This window comes from Pseudophryne corroboree, chromosome 9, assembly GCF_028390025.1.
Source record: "Pseudophryne corroboree isolate aPseCor3 chromosome 9, aPseCor3.hap2, whole genome shotgun sequence".
Lineage (NCBI taxonomy): Eukaryota > Metazoa > Chordata > Amphibia > Anura > Myobatrachidae > Pseudophryne > Pseudophryne corroboree.
The window spans coordinates 34,093,641-34,117,558 of record NC_086452.1 but is presented as its reverse complement, the minus strand read 5'-3'; the positions used below and the strand labels follow the sequence as shown (position 1 = coordinate 34,117,558).

The 23,918-nt window shown below is 51.3% G+C and overlaps 2 protein-coding genes across 6 annotated transcripts in view; one reads left to right on the top strand and one right to left on the bottom strand.

Moving 5' to 3' along the window:
• The window catches only part of DNAI4 (dynein axonemal intermediate chain 4), a 95,240-nt gene extending 75,152 nt beyond the window's left edge, over window positions 1-20,088 (bottom strand). The window contains exon 1 of one of the 2 annotated variants that reach the window (XM_063939140.1): window positions 19,789-20,088. In XM_063939140.1, coding sequence (XP_063795210.1) covers window positions 19,789-19,835 — 47 coding nt within the window. In that variant the 5' untranslated portion in view covers window positions 19,836-20,088. The remainder of the gene's footprint in view (window positions 1-19,788) is intronic. The other variant, XM_063939139.1, reaches the window with a different exon arrangement.
• Window positions 19,995-23,918, top strand: part of MIER1 (MIER1 transcriptional regulator) — a 67,739-nt gene continuing 63,815 nt past the window's right edge. For 2 of the 4 annotated variants that reach the window (XM_063939142.1, XM_063939141.1), the window contains exon 1: window positions 19,995-20,089. In XM_063939142.1, coding sequence (XP_063795212.1) covers window positions 20,081-20,089 — 9 coding nt within the window. In that variant the 5' untranslated portion in view covers window positions 19,995-20,080. The other 2 variants (XM_063939144.1, XM_063939143.1) reach the window with 2 other exon arrangements.

Genomic DNA, 23,918 nt, shown 5'->3' with positions numbered 1-23,918 from the left:
GTGTACTCTTCCTGTTTTCTTGTGTTTGCGATCGTTCGCTATTGTTCTTATTATTCCTTGTTATTCTGTTTAGATTTTGATGTTAGTTTTGTAGTGTATAAGCTGTACTGTTTTTCCCCTTTTTACTCGAAAAGAATTATCCACGAAGGTGTTAGAGCCTAAGTGGTTTTTAAATCCAAACCAGGTCTTGTGTTTTCACTAGTTACTGTAAAGGGTTTTGTGAGCGTCTCAATCGCTCAAACAGTTTTCATATTATCAAGGTTAATAAGTATTACATCATTATAGTATTTCATTGCCAAGGTTTAAAGTGCAAAGCATACCCTTTCGGTGTGTTGTTACTAAGGGTTACTGTGTAACATACCGGGAGCGTACGTGTCGCTCGTGCGTCGCGCCCACGGCCTAGCGTCTGCTACGCTAAGTGCGAACCCTTACAGTGCTCAGTGCGCCAATAGCGTACATAGTCCATAATAGAATATAGCTTAATGTTTATAGGAAACAACAGACTTTATCAATTGGGGGCATCGTCCGGGCCTCCTCATATCCGCAGCCAAGCGGAACCAGGCAGACTTTATCCATCAGCAAAGGGCGGGAAGGTAGTATCCCCTGTTAGCCGTTTGGTGGTTGGGGATATGGTAAGTGCTGATTAGATAAGCGTCTGCTCCGTTTGGTTTGTAGGGATGCTGGTGGGATCCGGAACCGAAAGGTAAGAACGTTAAGCTATTTGTCTTTTAAATCTGTTTAAATTTCTGTATTGGTGAAAATTGCGCACGCAACACACGCACACACCTGTATTCCCATTTGCGTATTTTCACATATCTACCTTTCTGTTTGCCATTAGCATTGATCACGTGCTGAGAAAATTTGTTGCTATTTAGTTAAAAGTAAAAGTAATACTTAAGGGAGTAATTGTAAAACATGCACGCAGCCTGACCCAGTTATAAAGGTTATACAGGAGATACTGTGTGGTGTTTGGTAAACGATTATAGTTAAATATCGTTTGCATTTATAGAAGCGTGTTATTTGTGTTACTGTGGACGTATCCGGCCTGTGTACACGTGTCTCTGACCAAGTGCGAGACAGCGTACGCAACGCAAAGGCCTACACACGTGGCGTATATCACGCAACGTGCGTACGGATACGCCCACTAAATACAAATCACACGATAGCATTGTTTTAGTAGTAGATACGGAAGCCACGAGATAATAGCACAAATTTGTTCAGTTTCCAAAATTTAGTTTAAAAAGATCCTCCTCTCGTTGCATTACCTCTGGGATTAGCCTGTGTTACCTGAATGAAAGAAATTTTCTGTACAGAAAAATCAAAGCATATATGAAGTGAAAGAGCGTGTGTATGCAAGTAAAGTTTTTTTTGGTGTGAACCCCGGAATTCGAGATCTCGTAGAAGGACACCCGTGAAGTGAACACGTGGTGGCGTGGGAGAAGGCCATCTCACGTTAAAAGTGAATAAGGTAAAAGGAGCAATTAGTGTTACAGCAGACCAGAAGGTTCGCGAAAGTCAGAAAGCCGTTAAAAGTACCTATACGAAGTTTCTGACCCTGACTTAAGAAAGGTCAGAGGTAGTGAGCGCAACCCTAGGGGTTGGCGCAATACCCATATAGGTCCGTTTTGAGAATACGCTCCGGCTGAAGGTTTCGCAGCCTAAACAACCGATTCCGCTGGTCGTTCTGCGGATAAGTAATAGTTACTTATACGCAATGCGACTGTACCGCATGTAATTGTGTGCATTAGTTGGTTACCTTGATACCCATTACGCAATTTGCGTACGCTTTGCGGGATCATAAACACTATTTGTACATTTTAACGTGATTTGTGTAGGTTTTTTTTATTTTAAGGGAGGTTCGCTGATCACTCAGGAATTCTTCAGCAACTGATACTTACTGGGGAGGGTAGCATACTCCCACACGCCCCAGTAAATAGAGGTTACATAGGGGCCCTGGGTTGAGTACGCCAGCGCTGAAGCAGTGTGTGGGCATATTGGTCGACGTGGGCGAGAGTGGGTGAAGGCGCTCGTTGGACTTTCACCGTCGCCTTACCTCTGGGAACGTGGTTTTTGTAGGAATTCGCTGAGAAGGCAATACCTGCAAAGAATGGTGGCCAGTTGCTCAAGTAAGGGACGATCAACCAAGGTTCAGGTTGATATTATTCCGCGGCCAGCAGGGTCGGCGAGGTACATTATGTGTGAAAAATATGGATCACACGCAGAGGTTTTATGCAATGAATGGGAACGTATGACTGTGAACGATGGGGAGAAGTTTCCCAGGGTAGGCAGTTTTAATCCTGAGGTTTTGCAAAATTTAAGGAGAAGGATATGTCTAATAAAATCCGGCAAGCAACGGATTAGACATTATGATTATTTACAGTTATGGCAACAGGAAGGCGAGATACAAAGAGGATTAGCTCAAGCAGCTGGTTCCAATCCTATCAGGAAACTGATAGCTACCGCACCACCACCACCATACATAACAGGAGAGAAAGTGGCTACAGAGAATGGCATACTGGTATATGATAAAAGTGCACTTAATAAATGTATAAATGATAAGAGTAAAGTAGATAAGTGTATTGATGCTAATGTTAACCCGTGCAAGTTGTATCCTGTCTTAAACTTCCCTCAGGACTGCGACCAGGAAGATGAGCCTACCACAATATCGGCACTCTCTCTAGCAGCCACCATAAGAGAGACTACAGTGGGCACGGCCCAACCAATAAGAGAAGTAGCAAAGGCCCCTAGTGGAGGGACAGGTGAGGTCGTGTCCGCAGGTAAGTACGGTACTGTACATTATGCAGAAACAATTACACCACACATTGTAGAATCAACCCAGAGTGATGTGATTGAACTTAATCCTGTCAGGGTAATTGCAGTACCAAATGGAAAAACTGACGCTACAGGAGTCACTCCCGTCAGGAACATTGCAATGCATTGTCCCTTCTCCCGGACAGAATTAAGAACAATGATGTCTGAATTCCCTGATCCTAGGAAAGATCTAGTTGCAAGCCAAAGGTTCATTAGAGAATTAGGTAACTCCGCAGAACCCAATAACAAAGATTGGCGGACATTGCTGAGGGCATGTTTGCCCCCCAATATCGACTCTGCGAAATTTATCACTGATTGTAGGTTAGATGAAGAGGTACCTCTCACTGATGAGTACAATCAAGACAATGTAAAACGTATCAACCTGCAGCTAGGAATATATTTCCCAACTGTTGTCAAGTGGAACAAAATCTTCTCCATAAGACAAAAAGAAGGGGAAACTGCTTCTGATTATTTCCATCGGGCACTGCAGGAAATGGCTAGGTACACTGGAATAGAAGACATTAAGACAAATGTGCACCATAGGGAAGTAGCAGTTTCTGTATTAATGGATGGTTTAAAGGAAGTGTTGAGGACAAGGGTACAGACCACTCAATCCAACTGGAGAGGTATGTCGGTGGCTGCTTTGAGAGAGACCGCTATTGAACATGATCGGAACATCATGAGACACAGGGAGTCACAGGGCGATAAGCTGATGGCAGTAAGTATACAAGCTCTTACAACAAAGCCACCTCAGTCTAAGTCCCAGACCCCTGTTGGTAAGTCAAATGTGATAACATGTTACAACTGTCAGAAAGAGGGACATATTGCACGGAATTGTATGTTTAACGACTCATATAAGGTATACCAACCCCCTAGACAACGACAAGACACACAAAATTGGGATCAGGGACCGCAGAGACGGAGTTATGAGCCACATGCAGGGGAAACAAGAAGGTACCCACCAAAAAGAGACTGGCAAGTCTCTGAAAATTCCCAGTTACCCCCTTCACTTGTTGTAGCTGCCAGAGCGCTGCGGGGAGGTCACCACATACAATAGGGGTGGGGCCACACCTGTAGTCTGCAGCCAGTGAAATTAATTGCGAGCCGTGGAAGTGAACCCGAGGTCACAATTGATGTAGCTGGTAGATCTCTACCTTTCCTTGAAGACACGGGGGCGGCCAAGTCAGTGTTAAATTCAACAGTGTGTATGAAGACCACTGGTAAAACAATTCCAGCCATGGGAGTAACAGGAGTAGTACAACACTACCCTTTAAGCAAACCAGCAGAGATTACGATAGGGCCTTTGCAGACCAAGCACTCCTTTCTGCTAGCTGCATCGGCTCCGACTAATCTACTTGGGAGAGATTTACTGTGCAAGATGGGGTGTGTCATAAATTTTACTCCTGGAGGTGTGTTCTTAGATATACCCGAGAATCACTCTCAGGAAGTGCAGGATATGCTAGACTCCCCACAAAGGCTAATGTCACAGACTGCTGTTACAGATAGGTGTCCGTCCAAGGTAGAGGAAATTATTTCCCAGATACCGGAGTCACTTTGGACCAAGGATGGACAAGACACTGGATTAATGGCAAATGTAGCTCCTGTAGTAGTTCAAGTAAAAGATGGTAGGATAGCTCCAAAAATCCCACAGTATCCTCTGAAGCCAGAGGTGGAGTTAGGAGTTTACCCAGTAATAGAGCGCTTGCTACAACAGGGCATTCTGGTTAGGACGTCCAGCACTGACAATAGTCCCATCTTCCCTGTGAAAAAGAGCGGGGGGAGGGGTTACAGGCTAGTGCAGGATCTAAGGGGGATTAACAAAATAGTTGAGAGCCAATTCCCCGTAGTGCCAAATCCAGCCGTCATCCTTATGCAAATCCCTCCCACTGCGAAATTTTTCACTGTTATTGACCTCTGCTCCGCCTTCTTCTCGGTACCTCTGCACCCTGACAGTCAATATTTGTTTGCATTCACATACAGAGGAGTACAGTACACCTGGACTCGCTTACCACAAGGTTTCATTGACAGCCCAAGTATTTTCTCACAGGCTTTGCATGATTGTCTACAATCCTTTCAACCTGAGAGCGGATCAGTATTAATACAGTATGTAGATGACTTACTGCTGTGTTCTGATTCACTCGAATCGTCCTTGAGAGACACGAAACAGCTTCTGCTTCATCTTTCTGATACGGGACACAAGGTTTCAAAGGATAAGTTGCAATTATGCCAGACCAAGGTAAAATATTTGGGACATTGCTTGACTCAAGGACTGAGACACCTCACCGCTGATAGAGTACAGGCGATTCGCGACATGACTCTGCCACAAACCCAGCAACAGATTCGCACTTTCCTAGGAATGTGTGGGTACTGCCGTAACTGGATCCCAGGGTTTTCCATACTAGCCTTACCTTTACAAGAGATGGTCTTATCAAACAAACCAGATCGGATTTCGCACACAGATGAGTCCGAACTGGCATTTGAGAGACTCAAACAGTGCCTAACGCAGGCACCAGCATTAGGTATGCCAGATTATGGGAAACCCTTTGAACTGTACGGTACGGAAAGTGCTGGGTGTGCGGCAGGTGTTTTAACCCAGAAGCATGGTGATGCCAGCAGGCCGGTAGCCTACTACAGCGCTCAGCTAGACACGGTAGCACGATCCCTCCCCACGTGCTTGCGAAGTGTTGCAGCGATAGCATTGCTAGTGAGTAAAAGCGCAGATGTAGTGCTAGGACACAACCTGACCATCCATACACCTCATGCAGTGTCAGCCTTACTGAATTCTGCCCAAACCAGACACGTCTCATCCGCACGGTTTACAAGGTGGGAATTAGCACTAATGGCCCCTGTAAACATCACCATAAGGAGATGCAGCGCACTAAATCCTGCAACGTATCTCCCAGGTGTGCCTGGACAGGAGGATTTAGTACAGACACTGACACACATGATTGTATGGAATATTTGACCCAAAATTTCACTGCAAGGCCAGACATCAGTGACAACCCACTGGAAGGTGTAGATTTTACTTTCTACACTGATGGTAGTTGCCACAGACAGACGGACTCGGGAGACTTGTGTACTGGATACGCAGTCGTAGATGACAAAGGAACCATAGAAGCGGAACCCCTGGGCCCACCTCACTCAGCACAAGTTGCTGAGCTGGTCGCCCTAACCAGAGCGTGTGAATTGGCTAAAGGTAAGTCAGCCAATATCTACACGGATTCTAGGTATGCCTTTGGAGTAGTGCATGATTTCGGGGCCCTATGGCGCCTCAGAAATTTCATGACGGCAGCTGGCACACCCGGGGCGCATGCGACCCACATCAAAAGACTTTTAGCAGCAATACAGGAACCTGACAGAGTGGCTGTTATCAAGTGTAAAGCCCACACATACAGCCAAGACCCAGTGTCGCTTGGTGACAGTCGGGCAGACGAGGCTGCTAAACTAGCAGCCAGTACCCCCATACAGACAGACATCGCACAACTGATGGTATTCAATACCGTCAGCACACAGAAATTGAGTGAAATGCAAGATATGTGTTCTCCACAGGAAAAGGCAGTCTGGAGGTCAAAAGGATATGGCCAGGAGTCCTCAGGACTCTGGACAGATGGACAGGGTAAGCCAGTGGCACCCAGAGCATACCTTCCGAGTTTAGCGGAGGCGGCACATGACTCATTTAGGTAAAGAAGGTATGTGCAAGTTGGTAAGAGCTTACTGGTGTGCACCAGGATTTTCTTCCCATGCGGGTAAGAGGGCAATGACATGCCTCACCTGCTTGAGGAAGAACATTGGAAAGGCGATACCAACAGAACCATCCCATATTCCGCCAACGGACGGCCCTTTTCAGGTAATACAAATTGATTTCATACAATTGCCACCCTGTAGAAATTTAAAGTATGTATTGGTTTGTATTGATGTGTTTTCAAATTGGGTTGAAGCGTTATAAGACGTGATTCCACGGTCCGTTTCTTTCACCCGTTTCTCCTTTGTTTTTCTCCAAGGTAAAAAGACACCGACTCGGAAGAAGATTTGATGACCCATTATACAGACCATTGATGAACTTTGTCACAGCCATTTGATGAACTGTTAGAGACTTTAATTTTTATGGACACTTGAAGAGCTTTGCTTGCCACACAGCAAAGATATAGCAATCCGGACAAGACTCCAACAAGACATCAACAAGACTCCAACAGACGCCCAAGGACGACCACATATATATATATTAATACGAATGCATTTATAACGCATGTTTCTTATCTTCATCTCTACTATCTTCAGGTAGTGGCACACATAGTCGACAGGTGATATAGACACATATTTTCCCCCTTCATGTATCATCAACTAATGTGCACCCCATTTGTTGGAACTAAAAGCCGAAAAGAGCTCGGTAGAGTTTGTTAGCCCACTTACAGACCCTTAATACGGGATAAGAAGGATTCAATGTATACTTCGCAATACCTCGAAGCTTATTTTTAGAACATGTACGGCACAATGATACATGACCCCTCAGACATGGATTTCACACATACATGCTTTTTACTATCTCACTAGGTCATACATTTCCCACCTTCTCCTCTCTTCCCTGCTCCCAATCATAATAAGGTATTTCATGGTAATATATTTTTCTGCTTAATTGTTTAGATAGTGGCAGTTATTGTTGACTGCCAAAGGGTGGACTGTCAAAGTCGAAAAATATCCTGATACATATGCCTTGCACTAACCCCTCATGCACATGCCCGCTGCACACGCTCTGCCGTGCGTGTGTTAGGGTCTCCTGCCCTGTGCTGCCACGTCGTCATGGCAACCGGGAGACAAGTGCTAGCGGAGTAACCTGAGCGCAGCTGATACTCCGGTTCGGGTCTTTTGCTGTACAGTGGTTACAGGCTCTGTGCACGGCAGGGGATCCGGTGCTGGTTTTTGTGCTCACAGTCTGTGAGGTCTGAGTGGGGCGTGGACAGCACCTGCTTTATAAGGCCTCTTCTCAGGTTAAGCAGATGCTGCTGAATCTTTGTTGGTTAGTCAGTTCCTGAAAGTTAGCCAGTACTGTGTAGCTTTGTATTTGTTGTTGCTTACTGCAAATAGGCCTGGGGATTTGGTACTACACTCTGCCAATCCAGACCTAGCAGTAAGACTGGAGTCAGTCGTTTAACCTGCTGGGGTTCTTTTGCTACTCTGTGAACTTAGCAGGTTTGCGGCTGTATTCTCAGACTGCCTGCCTAAATCCTGTCTCACTGTGCAAGGTGTTCAGGTATTCAGTTTAGTGGCAGTAAGCTGAACCTGTGCACTGCAAGTGAGGATTAGGATTGTGGAGACTCTCCTTGTGTCTATCATTCCATCTCTGACCAAGGAGTTTACTGCCACACCCGTTGGTAACCCTGTAGGGTTTTGCTGTTGCCCTTAGCAACAGCATTTCGGGTTCTCTACGTATTGAAACACAACATCTTGCTTTTTTCATCTGAGCATTCCTAATAATAGGGAGACACCCAGTTTCTTAGCCTCTGGGCTTCTCTGTTCACTTTGTGTTTATTTTGTTACCCTATCACCTTCTGTGTACGTAATGTCATATTCCCCAGTCTGTCTGTGAGTTCATTTGTTTTGCATTCCTATCCGTTCAGACACCAGTACATTCCTGCAGGCACTGGTGTGCATAACAGTTCAGACACCAGTACATTCCTGCAGGCACTGGTGTGCATAACATATTCAGCAGCCTAATACTCCTGTTGAAATTTTGTGGGAATATGGAGCATACCCCTCAAAATACGTTGCAACATGTGGTCGATCAGGTGCAGGTCCTGACTCGACAATTTAATGATTTGTCCATTAAAATGCACACCTCCCAGGCCGCTGGCGGAACTCCCGCAGCAGCAGCACCTTCAGGGGTTAAGGAGCCGAAAGTAAATCTCCCTGATCGTTTTTCTGGAGATCGCTCGCAGTTCTTTTGTTTCAAGGAGAGCTGCAAGCTGTACTTCCGGCTTAGGCCTCAGTCTTCAGGGTCGGAGATTCAGCGGGTGGGCATAGTGATTTCCTTGCTACAAGGAGACCCACAGGTCTGGGCATATGGGTTGCAGCCTGACTGTCCGTCGCTTAAAAGTGTTGATGCTTTTTTTACGGCACTGGGCATGTTGTATGATGACCCTGACAAGACGGCCTCAGCCGAGGCTCAGATTTCGATCCTTAAGCAAGGGCGAAGGCCAGTTGAGGTTTACTGTACGGAGTTTCGGAGGTTGGCCCATGATACCCAGTGGAATGACCCAGCCCTGAGACACCAGTACCGAAGAGGTCTTTCTAACCAGATAAAAGACCAACTGGTACAATATCCCTTGCCTGATAGCTTGGATCAGCTCATGCAGTTATCCATCCGGGTGGATAGACGGCTGAGAGAGCGTAGGCTTGAAAGGGAGACCGAGGTTTCCTTCTTTCCCAAGGGAACCTCAGACTCTGAGGAATTTTCCGAGGAGCCTATGCAGATTGGGGCTACCCGCCTCTCCTCGCGTGAGAAGACGCGGAGGAGACAGCAGGGGTTGTGTTTGTACTGTGGGAATAAAGGTCATGTGGTAGTATCATGCCCAGAAAAGCCGGAAAACTTCAGGGCCTGAGGGTGATGGGAAATATCTTGTCAGGCCAGAAGTCAGAATTTCCCAAGAAGACTTTTATCATTCCGGTGACCTTGAAGATCCTCGGTCAAACTGTCAAGACTGAGGCCTTTGTGGACAGTGGGGCCGACGGGGTTTTTATGGACCGCCAATTCGCCCTGAAACACTCTGTTCCCTTAGTACCCTTGGCATCGGAAATTGAGATTTGTGGGTTAAACGGGGAACCATTATCCCAAGGTAAAATTACCTCTTGCACTAGCCAGATTTCTTTGTTTATTGGAGCCACACACTCTGAAAAATTGTCCTTTTATGTGACTGTCTGTACTTTTGCCCCATTGGTGTTGGGGTTACCCTGGTTAAGGGCCCACAATCCTCAATTTGACTGGGTCTCTGGGGAGATTCTTAGTTGGGGTACTGATTGTTTCAGGAGTTTCTTGAGCCTTCCAGTCAGGCTCTCGCAGCTAAGTTTGCCAGGATTGCCAGGGTGTTATGCAGATTTTGCGGACGTGTTCTCCAAAAAAGTTGCAGAGGTACTACCTCCCCATCGCCCCTATGACTGTGCCATTGATTTGTTGCCAAATGCTAAGCTTCCCAAAAGCAGGTTGTACTCCCTGTCACGTCCTGAGACTCAGGCTATGGCAGAGTACATTCAGGAGAACTTGGCTAAGGGATTTATCAGACCTTCACAGTCTCCAGTTGGGTCGGGGTTCTTCTTCGTGGGTAAAAAGGACGGTTCGTTGCGACCCTGCATCGACTTCAGGGAATTGAACCGTATCACGATTAAAAACTCATACCCACTGCCTCTCATTTCGGTCTTGTTTGACCAGCTTCGTACTGCCACCATTTTTTCTAAGATTGACCTACGCGGGGCGTACAATCTAATCCGAATAAGAGAGGGGGATGAATGGAAGACTGCCTTTAATACCCACTCAGGGCATTATGAATATTTGGTGATGCCTTTTGGGCTCTGTAATGCCCCGGCAGTCTACCAGGATTTCATGAACGATGTACTCAGGAAATATTTGGATAGATTCTTAGTTGTATACTTAGATGACATCCTAATCTTCTCCCATTCCCTGGAGGAACATCGGAAGCATGTACGCTTAGTTCTCCAGAAACTCAGAGACCACCGGCTTGGGGCGAAGCTGGAGAAGTGCGAATTTGAAGTTCAGCAAATCGCATTTCTAGGATATATTATCTCCCCAGAAGGTTTCCAAATGGAGGGTTCCAAGGTACAGGCAGTCCTGGATTGGGTGCAGCCCACTAGTTTGAAGGCGCTTCAGCGTTTCCTGGGCTTTGCGAATTTTTATAGACGATTTATCGCTGGATTTTCGTCTATAGTGGCGCCCTTGGTGGCACTCACTAAGAAAGGGGCGGATGTTGCTCACTGGTCTTGTGAGGCTAAATCGGCTTTTGCCCGTCTCAAAAGGGCATTTGTCTCGGCCAAGGTGCTGCGACACCCAGATCCAGAGCGTCCTTTTGTGGTGGAGGTGGATGCCTCTGAGATGGGTATTGGGGCAGTGCTCTCTCAGATGGGAGTGTCTGATAATCGCCTTCATCCCTGTGCTTACTTTTCCCGTAAATTTTCGCCTGCCGAGATGAATTATGACGTGGGTAACCGGGAATTGTTGGCTATTAAGGATGCACTCGAGGAGTGGAGACACTGGCTTGAGGGGGCTAAGTTTGTGGTCTCAATTCTCACCGACCATAAGAATCTGGCATATTTAGAGTCAGCGAAGCGTCTCAATGCCAGGCAGGCACGATGGGCTTTGTTTTTTGCTCGCTTTAATTTTTTGATAACATATCGCCCTGGGTCAAAAAACATCAAGGCTGATGCGCTCTCGCGGAGTTTTGCTCCAATCCAGGAGACCACCGAGGAGCCGTTGCCCATTGTGTCCCCATCATGTATTAAAGTGGGCATTACCCAGGACCTCTTGTCATTAGTCCTTAGAGCACAGGAGCAGGCTCCTCCAGACCTTCCGGTAGGTCTTTTGTTTGTGCCTCCTAGGTTAAGACAGCGAGTGTTCCTGGAATTCCATGCCAAGAAGTCGGCAGGTCACCCGGGTATTGCCAGAACTCGGGAGTTGCTATCTAGGGCGGTGTGGTGGCCCTCGGTGGCTAAGGATGTGGATCAGTGGGTTCGGGCATGTGACATCTGTGCCCGAAATAAGACTCCTAGAGGGGTTCCTGTTTGCCCATTACATCCACTCTCTATCCCATCTAAGCCATGGACCCACATTTCAATGGATTTTGTGGTGGACTTGCCCAAATCCTCGGGGATGACAGCCATCTGGGTTGTCGTTGACAGGTTTTCGAAGATGGCGCACTTCGTTCCACTGGTTGGGCTGCCATCGGCCAGACGCCTGTCTGAATTATTTATGCTGCATGTTGTGTGTCTCCACGGGTTGCCACTTGATGTGGTCTCTGACCGCGGATCCCAGTTTGTGGCCAAATTCTGGAGGGCATTTTGTTCCGATCTCCAGATTTCTGTCAGCTTGTCGTCAGGCTACCATCCGCAGTCTAATGGGCAGACTGAAAGGGTGAACCAGTCCTTGGAGCAGTTCCTCAGGTGTTATGTCTCCAAGTGTCAGACTGACTGGGTTGCTCATCTGTCCATGGCGGAGTTTGCCTATAACAACGCAGCTCACTCTGCTACAGGGATCTCTCCCTTCCTTTGTGTGTATGGGCATCATCCTAAGGCCAATTCTTTTGACCCCCTGGACTCCACGCCTGGTGGTTCCTCTGTGGTTTCTGTCCTTAGAGGTATTTGGAGGAAAGTGAAGAAAGCCCTTGTGTCTGTGTCATTAGTGACCAAAAGGGTTTTTGATAAGCGGAAAAGACCCTGCAGCTTCAAATTAGGAGACTTCGTCTGGTTGTCTACCAAGAATTTGAAGTTGAGACAGCCATCTCATAAGTTAGGCCCCCGGTTCATCGGCCCTTATAAGATCACCAGGGTAATCAATCCGGTGGCATTTCAGTTAGACCTGCCCCGTTCTTTGGGTATCAATAAAACATTTCATTGTTCCCTTTTAAAACGGGCGATTAGTAATCCTTCTTCCAGTGGAAGACCTTCTCCTCTTCTGATACGTGGCCAGAAGGAGTTTGTTGTTGAAAGGATTCTTGACTCCAAGATGGTTCGGGGTCGGCTGTCATTTTTGGTGCACTGGAAGGGGTATGGCCCAGAGGAGCGGTCGTGGGTGCGCAGTTGTGATCTTCATGCCCCCAGACTGATACGCTCTTTCTTCTCGCAGTTCCCCGATAAACCCGGTGGTAGGGGTTCTTTGACCCCTCGTCAGAGGGGGGGTACTGTTAGAGTCTCCTGCCCTGTGCTGCCACGTCGTCATGGCAACCGGGAGACAAGTGCTAGCGGAGTAACCTGAGCGCAGCTGATACTCCGGTTCGGGTCTTTTGCTGTGCAGTGGTTACAGGCTCTGTGCACGGCAGGGGATCCGGTGCTGGTTTTTGTGCTCACAGTCTGTGAGGTCTGAGTGGGGCGTGGACAGCACCTGCTTTATAAGGCCTCTTCTCAGGTTAAGCAGATGCTGCTGAATCTTTGTTGGTTAGTCAGTTCCTGAAAGTTAGCCAGTACTGTGTAGCTTTGTATTTGTTGTTGCTTACTGCAAATAGGCCTGGGGATTTGGTACTACACTCTGCCAATCCAGACCTAGCAGTAAGACTGGAGTCAGTCGTTTAACCTGCTGGGGTTCTTTTGCTACTCTGTGAACTTAGCAGGTTTGCGGCTGTATTCTCAGACTGCCTGCCTAAATCCTGTCTCACTGTGCAAGGTGTTCAGGTATTCAGTTTAGTGGCAGTAAGCTGAACCTGTGCACTGCAAGTGAGGATTAGGATTGTGGAGACTCTCCTTGTGTCTATCATTCCATCTCTGACCAAGGAGTTTACTGCCACACCCGTTGGTAACCCTGTAGGGTTTTGCTGTTGCCCTTAGCAACAGCATTTCGGGTTCTCTACGTATTAAAACACAACATCTTGCTTTTTTCATCTGAGCATTCCTAATAATAGGGAGACACCCAGTTTCTTAGCCTCTGGGCTTCTCTGTTCACTTTGTGTTTATTTTGTTACCATATCACCTTCTGTGTACGTAATGTCATATTCCCCAGTCTGTCTGTAAGTTCATTTGTTTTGCATCCCTATCCGTTCAGACACCAGTACATTCCTGCAGGCACTGGTGTGCATAACAGTTCAGACACCAGTACATTCCTGCAGGCACTGGTGTGCATAACAGCGTGCACATATCCGCAATTTGCGTAAGATCGCTCCGGCGATCACGCGCGGTGTATGCGCATTTACGGTAGAGTTTGTAAGCGTCTAGTGTGCGACTCGATCATAGCATATTTAACTCATATTGCGTATATTGTAGTGAACATTCCCCTTAACAATGTCAGAAAGTATGTTTAGTTTAAACTGTTCCTGGACAGAGAGATTCCTCTTTGCATGATAGGAAGGGTCAGATAAAGGTTGAACGGTGGTGTCTAGTATCCAGCTGTAGAGTATTTTAATAGTAACATTTCGGTGTTGGTTAGGAAGAGATTGCTCGCTCCTGCGTATAGTTATGTACAAAAGTAGTTTATAGACATTTACTGTATTTGCTGTTCATTATCCATGCGGGGGGAATCCAGAGGATACCACCCACTACAGCAGTTGGGGAGAGACACAGCCCACCTGTTTGAACCCACCTATGACCTTTTGTTATAATGCAGAGACACATTCCTGTGTCCAATGAACCATGAGATTATAGGGACCATTGTATTGTTACTGTATGCTGTGTATATAAAGACCACCATTACCTGTCCAGTCACTCACTCTCTCTGCAAGGTTTTCACATTGAAGGCTGAGGGCTGGATCCAGGACGCGCTTGCGAATCATTCCCACGTGTGTAAGTTCTCTGTAGCCATTTTGTTATCCTCTGTGTTTGCCATTTGTTCTCATTGTGTACTCATTCTGTTTTTCTTGTATTTGCGATCGTTCGCTATTGTTCATATTATTCCTCATTATTCTGTTTAGATTTTGATGTTAGTTTTGTAGTGTATAAGCTGTACTGTTTTTTCCCCTTTTTACTCGAAAATAATTATCCACGAAGGTGTTAGAGCCTAAGTGGTTTTTAAATCCAAACCAGGTCTTGTGTTTTCACTAGTTACTGTAAAGGGTTTTGTGAGCGTCTCAATCGCTCAAACAGTTTTCATATTATCAAGGTTAATAAGTATTACATCATTATAGTATTTCATTGCCAAGGTTTAAAGTGTAAAGCATACCCTTTCGGTGTGTTGTTACTAAGGGTTACTGTGTAACATACCGTGAGCATACGTGTCGCTCGTGCGTCGCGCCCACGGCCTAGCGTCTGCTACGCTAAGTGCGTACCCTTACGGTGCTCAGTGCGCCAATAGCGTACGTAGTCCATAATAGAATATAGCTTAATGTTTATAGGAAACAACAGACTTTATCAGTATGAGGGCAGGGGGCATGGTACAGTGTGTGGGGTTGAGGGCAGGGGGCACGGTACAGTGTGTGGGTATGAGGGCAGGGGGCACGGTACAGTGTGTGGGTATGAGGGCAGGGGGCACGGTACAGTGTGTGGGTATGAAGACAGGGGGCACGGTACAGTGTGTGGGGTTGAGGGCAGGGGGCATGGTACAGTGTGTGGGTTTGAGGGCAGGGGGCATGTTACAGTGTGTGGGTATGAGGGCAGGGGGCACGGTACAGTGTGTGGGTATGACGGGCAGGGGGCATGTTACAGTGTGTGGGTATGAAGGCAGGGGGCATGGTACAGTGTGTGGGGTTGAGGGCAGGGGGCACGGTACAGTGTGTGGGTATGAGGGCAAGGGGCACTGTACAGTGTGTGGGTTTGAGGACAGGGGGCACGGTACAGTGTGTGGGTATGAGGGCAGGGGGCACGGTACAGTGTGTGGGTATGGGAGCAGGGGGCACTGTACAGTGTGTGGGTATGATGGGCAGGGGCATGGTACAGTGTGTGGGTATGAGGGCAGGGGGCACGGTACAGTGTGTGGATATGAGGGCAGGGGGCAAGGTACAGTGTGTGGATATGAGGGCAGGGGGCACGGTACAGTGTGTGGGGTTGAGGGCAGGGGGCACGGTACAGTGTGTGGGTATAAGGCAGGGGGCACTGTACAGTGTGTGGGTATGATGGGCAGGGGGCATGGTACAGTATGTGGGTATGAGGGCAGGGGGCATGGTACAGTGTGTGGGTATGAGGGCAGGGGGGATATGAGGGCAGGGGGCACGGTATAGTGTGTGGGTATGAGGGCAGGGGGCACGGTACAGTGTGTGGGTATGAGGGCAGGGGGCACGGTACAGTGTGTTGGTATGAAGGCAGGGGGCACGGTACAGTGTGTGGGTATAAGGGCAGGGGGTATGGTACAGTGTGTGGGTATGACAGGCAGGGGGCATGGTACAGTGTGTGGGTATGAGGGCAGGGGGCACGGTACAGTGTGTGGGTTTGAGGGCAGGGGGTATGGTACAGTGTGTGGGTGTGACAGGCAGGGGGCACGGTACAGTGTGTGGGTATGAGGGCAGGGGGCATGGTACAGTGTGTGGATATGAGGGCAGGGGGCACGGTACAGTGTGTGGGTATGAGGGCAGGGGGCACGGTACAGTCTGTGGGTATGAGGGCAGGGGGCACGGTACAGTGTGTGGATATGAGGGCAGGGGGCACGGTACAGTATGTGGGTATGATGGGCAGGGAGCACGGTACAGTGTGTGGGTATGAGGGCAGGAGGGCACGGTACAGTGTGTGGGTATGATGGGCAGGGGGCACGGTACAGTGTGTTGGTATGATGGGCAGGGATGATGGGCAGGGGGCACGTTACAGTGTGTGGGTATGAGGGCAGGGGGCACGGTACAGTGTGTGGGTATGATGGGCAGGGGGCACGGTACAGTGTGTTGGTATGATGGGCAGGGGGCACTTTACAGTTTGTGGGTATGAGGGCAGGGGGCACGGTACAGTGTGTGGGTATGAAGGCAGGGGGCACGGTACAGTGTGTGGGTATGAGGGCAGGGGGCACGGTACAGTGTGTGGGTAAGATGGGCAGGGGCACGGTACAGTGTGTGGGTATGATGGGCAGGGAGCACGGTATAGTGTGTGGGTATGAGGGCAGGGGGCACGGTACAGTGTGTGGGTATGAGGGCAGGGAGCACGGTGGAGCACGGTACAGTGTGTGGGTATGAGGGCAGGGGGCACGGTACAGTGTGGGGTTGAGGGCAGGGGGCACGGTACAGTGTGTGGGTATGAGGGCAGGGGGCACGGTACAGTGTGTGGGTATGAGGGCAGGGGGCACGGTACAGTGTGTGGGTATGATGGGCAGGGGGCACGGTACAGTGTGTGGGTATGAGGGCAGGGGGCATGTTACAGTGTGTGGGTATGAGGGCAGGGGGCACGGTACAGTGTGTGGGGTTGAGGGCAGGGGGCACGGTACAGTGTGTGGGTATGAGGGCTAGGAGCACTGTACAGTGTGTGGGTTTGAGGACAGGGGGCACGGTACAGTGTGTGGGTATGAGGGCAAGGGGCATGATACAGTGTGTGGGTATGAGGGCAGGGGGCATGGTACAGTGTGTGGGTATGATGGGCAGGGGGCATGTTACAGTGTGTGGGTATGAAGGCAGGGGGCATGGTACAGTGTGTGGGGTTGAGGGCAGGGGGCACTGTACAGTGTGTGGGTTTGAGGACAGGGGGCACGGTACAGTGTGTGGGTATGAGGGCAGGGGGCACGGTACAGTGTGTGGTTATGAGAGCAGGGGGCACGGTACAGTGTGTGGGTATGAGGGCAGGGGGCACGGTACAGTGTGTGGGGTTGAGGGCAGGGGGCACGGTACAGTGTGTGGGTATGAGGGCAGGGAGCACTGTACAGTGTGTGGGTATGATGGGCAGGGGGAACGGTACAGTGTGTGGGTATGAGGGCAGGGGGCATGGTACAGTGTGTGGGTATGAGGGCAGGGGGGATATGAGGGCAGGGGGCACGGTATAGTGTGTGGGTATGAGGGCAGGGGGCACAGTACAACGTGTGGGTATGAGGGCAGAGGGCACGGTACAGTGTGTGGGTATGAAGGCAGGGGGCAGGGTACAGTGTGTGGGTATGAGGGCAGGGGGTATGGTACAGTGTGTGGGTATGATGGGCAGGGGGCACAGTACAGTGTGTTGGTATGATGGGCAGGGGGCACGTTACAGTGTGTGGGTATGAGGGCAGGGGGCAGGTACAGTGTGTGGGTATGAGGGCAGGGGGCACGGTACAGTGTGTGGGTATGAGGGCAGGGGGCACGGTACAGTGTGTGGGTATGAGGGAGGGGGCTTGGTACAGTGTGTGGGTATGAGGGCAGGGGGCACGGTACAGTGTGTGGGTATGAGGGCAGGGGGGGGGGTGAGGGCAGGGGGCACGGTACAGTGTGTGGGTATGAGGGCAGGGGGCACGGTACAGTGTGTGGGTATGAGGGCAAGGGCGTGGTACAGTGTATGGGTATGAGGGCAGGGGGCACGGTACAGTGTGTGGGTATGAGGGCAGGGGGGGTGAGGGCAGGGGGCACGGTACAGTGTGTGGGTATGAGGGCAGGGGGCACGGTACAGTGTGTGGGTATGAGGGCAAGGGGCACGGTACAGTGTGTGGGTATGAGGGAGGGGGCATGGTACAGTGTGTGGGTATGAGGGCAGGGGGCACGGTACAGTGTGTGGGTATGAGGGCAGGGGCACGGTACAGTGTGTGGGTATGAGGGCAGGAGGCACGGTACAGTGTGTGGGTATGAGGGCAGGGGGCACGGTACAGTGTGTTGGTATGAGGGCAGGGGGCACGGTACAGTGTGTGGGTCTGAGGGCCGGAGGCACGGTACAGTCAGGGCCGGTGCAAGGTCTCTCTGCACCCTAGGCAAAGCTTCAACCTGGTGCCCCCCAACCTTCAACTCTCCTGCAGGAGGTGCGTCAGGGCTATGAGGAGCCGCCATGCGGGTGCCCCTCGGGAGCCATAATTACATCCGCCCCCTATGTGCCTTCACGTGACTTGATGTTACACGTGTCAGCATGGAGGAAGTGCTGAGGCACTATGTGGTACAGCCTGATAGTGGTGGCTGCACCTGATTAGACCCGCAGCAGCAGGCAGCACAGTGTAAAAAGAGAAAGATGCATGCAGAGCTATCCTTCAGTTTTTTGCTAGATCAATTCAGTGGCGCCCTCCAGGGGCTGGCGCCCCTAGGCATCCGCCTAATGCTGCCTAATGGTAGAGCCGGCCCCGGGTACATTGTGTGGGTATGAGGGCAGGGGGCACGGTACAGTGTGTGGGTATGAGGGCAGGGGGCACGGTACAGTGTGTGGGTATGAGGGCAGGGGGCACGATACAGTGTGTGGGTATGAGGGCAGGGGGGCATGGTACAGTGTGTGGGTATGAGGGAGGGGGCATGGTACAGTGTGTGGGTATGAGGGCAGGGGGCACGGTACAGTGTGTGGGTATGAAGGCAGGGGGCATGGTACAGTATGTGGGTATGAGGGAGGGGGCATGGTACAGTGTGTGGGTATGAGGGCAGGGGGCACGGTACAGTGTGTGGGTATGAGGACAGGAGGCACAGTACAGTGTGTGGGTATGAGGGCAGGAGGCACGGTATAGTGTGTGGGTATGAGGGCAGGGGGCACGGTACAGTGTGTGGGTATAAGGGCAGGAGGCACGGTACAGTGTGTGGGTATGAGGGCAGGGGGCACGGTACAGTGTGTGGGTATGAGGGCAGGGGGCACGGTACAGTGTGTGGGTATGAGGGCTGGGGGCACGGTACAGTGTGTGGGTATGAGGGCAGGGGGGGTGTGAGGGCAGGGGGCACGGTACAGTGTGTGGGTATGAGGGCAGGGGGCACGGTACAGTGTGTGGGTATGAGGGCAGGGGGCACGGTACAGTGTGTGGGTATGATGGGCAGGGGGCACGGTACAGTGTGTGGGTATGATGGGCAGGGGCATGGTACAGTGTGTGGGTATGATGGGCAGGGGGCACGGTACAGTGTGTGGGTATGAGGGCAGGGGGCACGGTACAGTGTGTGGGTATGAGGGCAGGGGGCACGGTACAGTGTGTGGGTATGAGGGCAGGGGGCACGGTACAGTGTGTGGGTATGATGGGCAGGGGGCACGGTACAGTGTGTGGGTATGATGGGCAGGGGCATGGTACAGTGTATGGGTATGAGGGCAGAGGGCACGGTACAGTGTGTGGGTATGATGGGCAGGGGGCACGGTACAGTGTGTGGGTATGAGGGCAGGGGGCACGGTACAGTGTGTGGGTATGAGGGCAGGGGGCACTGTACAGTGTGTGGGTATGAGGGCAGGGGGCACGGTACAGTGTGTGGGTATGGCAGCTAGGGGCAGATCTGTCGGAGGGGCCGGGATACTCACACGCTGGTCCCGGGGTGTCGGGCTCGGGGCCCCTGGGGCCCGGACATGCTGAGGGTCGCGGGTCTGAGCTGCTGCTTCCGAAAAACGCGTTCTGTGTCACCATGGAGACGGAGTGCCGCCCCCTTTACCTAGTCACGCCCACCCATACGGCCGCCTGGAGCCACGCCTCCACCAGACCACGCCTCCTGCTGCGCTCCGATTGGCTGCGCCCCCTGGCGGACGCTGCTCGGTCGCTTCCGCCTCCATCCGGGCTCCTGCGCTGACCCGCGATGTGACCCGTCAGCTCGGGAACATGGCGGAGGTAAGGAGGGAACTCATCTATACCCCGTCCCCGGTACCGGCGCGTCTCCGCCCCCTCCGCCGCCGCCCGGACACCGGGCCTGGCCCTCCCGCCATCACCACTTGTTGCCGCTGTTGCCCTGTCCCGCGCTCCTAAACTTCTCCCCCATCCCCGGGCGGGGGATCCTCCGCTGACCCCGGTGCCGTCCCCATAGCTGCCCCGGCCCAAGCGCCACACCGGGAGATGTCTCTCCTGACTGGGCGGGAAACCGCTCCCTCCCCGATCATCGCTGCTGAGCCCTCCCGCCATGGGGGTGTACCTCTGCCCGTGCCTCCCCCGGAGCCCCCACTGCCCGTGCCTCCCCCCGCTGACCCTAACTGATGCCCCATGCAACTGCCCACTCCCCACTGTCCCTGACTGATGCCCCCAGCACCCGCCTCTACCCCCGCTGCCCCTAACTGATACCCCATGCAACTGCCCACCCCCCACTGTCCCTGACTGATGCCCCCAGCACCCGCCTGCCCCTAACTGATGCCCCCAGCACCCGCCTGCCCCTAACTGATGCCCCCAGCACCCGCCTGCCCCTAACTGATGCCCCCAGCACCCGCCTGCCCCTAACTGATGCCCCCAGCACCCGCCTGCCCCTAACTGATGCCCCCAGCACCCGCCTGCCCCTAACTGATGGCCCCAGCACCCTCCTGCCCCTAACTGATGCCCCCAGCACTCGCCTCTACCCCCGCTGCCCCTAACTGCTACCCCATGCAACTGCCCACCCCCCACTGTCCCTGACTGATGCCCCCTGCACCCACCTCCCCCAGCTGTCCCTAACTGATGCCCCATACACCCGCCTACCCCACTGATGCCCCCAGCACCCGCCTCAACCCCCACTGCCACTAACTGATGCCCCCCTATACCCATCTCCCCCTGCTGACCCAGATGGATGCCCCCTGCACCCGACTCCCCTCACTGTCCCTGACTGATGCCTCCAGCACCCACCTCCCCCCACTGTCCCGGACAGATGCCCCCTCACCTACCTCCTCCCGCTGACCCTAACTAATGCCTCCTGCACCTAAATGATGCTCCCAGCACCCACCTCCACCCACACTGTCCCTGTCTGATGCCCCCCTCACCTGCCTCCACCCCCACTGCCCCTTACCTGCCCCCACCCCCACTGTCCCTGACTGATGCCTCCTGTGCGCGCCACCACTGCCCCTGATTCCACTTGCATCCGCCTCCCCCCACTGTCGCTGACTGATTCCTCCTGCACCGGCCTCCTCCCACTGTCCCTGATTGCATTCCCCCCCCCCCATCCCTGACTGATACCCCCTGCACTCTCCTACCCCACCCCCTGCCCCAAATAGATGCCCATCTCATCCACCCAAAGCTTCTAGTCACAACTCTGCCTGTGACATACACACCAACCTGCACCCAGCACTGCCGTGTGGTAGAACACCCCACTCTCTGTAACAGGTGCCCCCTGGATCCAGGGGCATCAGGGGGTGCCCCCTAATAATGACTCTGCCACAGAGCTCCCTGCCCTTGTGGAGATGCGGTGTCTGTGTTACCCTAAAGCCCATTTTGGTCCCTCACCGGCAGGGATTCCTCATGCAGCTGATTCTGTCACATTTGGAAGGTGACGTTTGGAATCTGTGTCAGGCATTTCTGCTGGCCGTAAAGGGAAACAGAAAGTGCAATGCTGTGTGGTGTTTACGCTGTGTGTGCATGGAGTGTAACGGTGTGTTACTGGCACCAGCTTTCCCAGTACAGTATCAGGATCACCTGTGAGTGTCTTCCAGGATCTAGAACCCTCATTTACATGTCATCACCCGCATTGCATAGTGCGTACATTCCAGATTGTACTGATCAGCGGGGTGTGAGTGCCACAGCATGCTCAGTACTGACTTATAGAATTACATGGATTCTCCATCCGGAGGTTTTTTTACATGGAGATCCCCCCCAAGTGAATGCAATGGTGGCATGTAATGCTGCACCCATCCGTATTACAGCGTGCGCTGATTGTGGTGTCTCAGACCTTGCACGGGTGGTGCACAAGGGAAGGATTTAGTAGCGGTATTTGCATATACTCGCCGACCATGTGTGCTTTTGTGTGCGACTCAGAATCGGTCCTTTGGCCCAGATGTATCAAGCCGTGGAGAGTGATAAATTGCACGGTGAGAAAGTACCAACCAATCAGCTCCTAACTGTCATTTTTCAAGCACGGCCTGTAACACGGCAGCTAGGAGCTGATTGGTTGGTACTTTATCACCGTGATATTTATCACTCTCCAAGGCTTGATAAATCTGGTCCTTTTTTTGAAAAACCACATTCTGTGACGTATTACCAATGAATAGACCGTCCTGATGCGCGTTCACAGTACCGTACAGTTGTGTCACCTGTCCTGGGCTTTTCCCTATACGCTTGTTTCCTATTCTGAGTTCCCGGTGAGTGGTGTCATGTTGCACGAGAAACTAGATAGATCACATGGGGATACGGTCGTTAGGTCGACACAGCTTAGGGCGACAGTCATTAGGTTGACCACTGAAGGCCGACATGCATTAGGTAAACATGTACTAGGTCGACAGGTCAAAAGGTCGACATGAGTTTTTCACATTTTTTTTTTTCTCCCTTAATTTTTTGGTTTGTACCATATTTGACGATCCACGTGGACTACGATTGGAAAGGTAACCTGTGCCGGGCGAAGCGGTAGTGGAGCGTGGCACCTTGCCCGAAGCATGGCGAGTGAAGCGAGGGGACACTGTGCACTAATTGGGGTTCCTGTCACTTTACGAAGAAGACAACGCCAAAAACAGTCCCAAAAAATTGCGTCGACATATTGCCGACCTAATGGCCGTCGACCTAAGTTGAGTCGACCCATACCCAGCACTGCTGTGTATGGGTCGACCCATACCCAGCACTGCTGTGTATGGGTCGACATATGTCGACCTAATGACCGTCGACCTAAGTTGAGTCGACCCATACCCAGCACGGCTGACATCCAGCATGTACTTGGAGTATCAGTCGTGGGTGTGCTGCCTTAGAATTCGCCGCTGCGCAGCACAGTGGACGCCAAAACCGTGGGTGTCATCAGTGGCGACTCAGAGGTGGGGCCACAGCACAGTCCAAAATTCAAATAGGGGAACTGCCACCCCCAAACATCCCTGGCCGGGACTCGCTGGCAGCAGGTGTGGCTCCCCAATTTGAGCCTTGGCCAGCGCTGCAGCCGCACCTCTAGAGCCACCACTGGAAGTACAGTAGAGAGGCTGCACTTGCATGGGGGTAGACAACATGTGTCGCTGCAGCTGCTGTGGAACTACACCTCCCAGCATGCCCTGCCGCAGTTTTGCTGTGAAAGCATGCTGAAACTTTCCGGGCTCGCTGGGATGTGTAGTTCCACAGTAGCTGGATTGCCACAGGGCGCCTGGTTGTAGGGCAAGTTTGAATGCTTGCAAGGCATTTCTTTCTATGGGAGAGATGTATTGTTTATGGGGCCCGGGGCCCGTCCTGTTTGATAGTAGAGCGGCTTGTTTCCAGTATGGCGCTCAGCGTGACGGTGTCTACGTATTGCTCTCATTGTGACGATCTACATTATGTTCTGGTTACTCTCTGCAGCGCCCTGGTGACCGTGTTAGCACAAGAACAAATATTCTTTTCATATGTTTCAGTGATAAGACGTAGTTCCGCGTTCTAGTGTTGCTGTCTGTATATGTGCACTGTATATAATTAAATAATGTTTGTCCGTTCTTTTGTGAAGTGGGCCATTGATGTAAATGTGGGTCACGTAACGCTGTATGAATAAGGGCTCAGCTTTGTATAAGTGGTTGTACTCTTGCAGCGTCTCAGCCCTCAGATT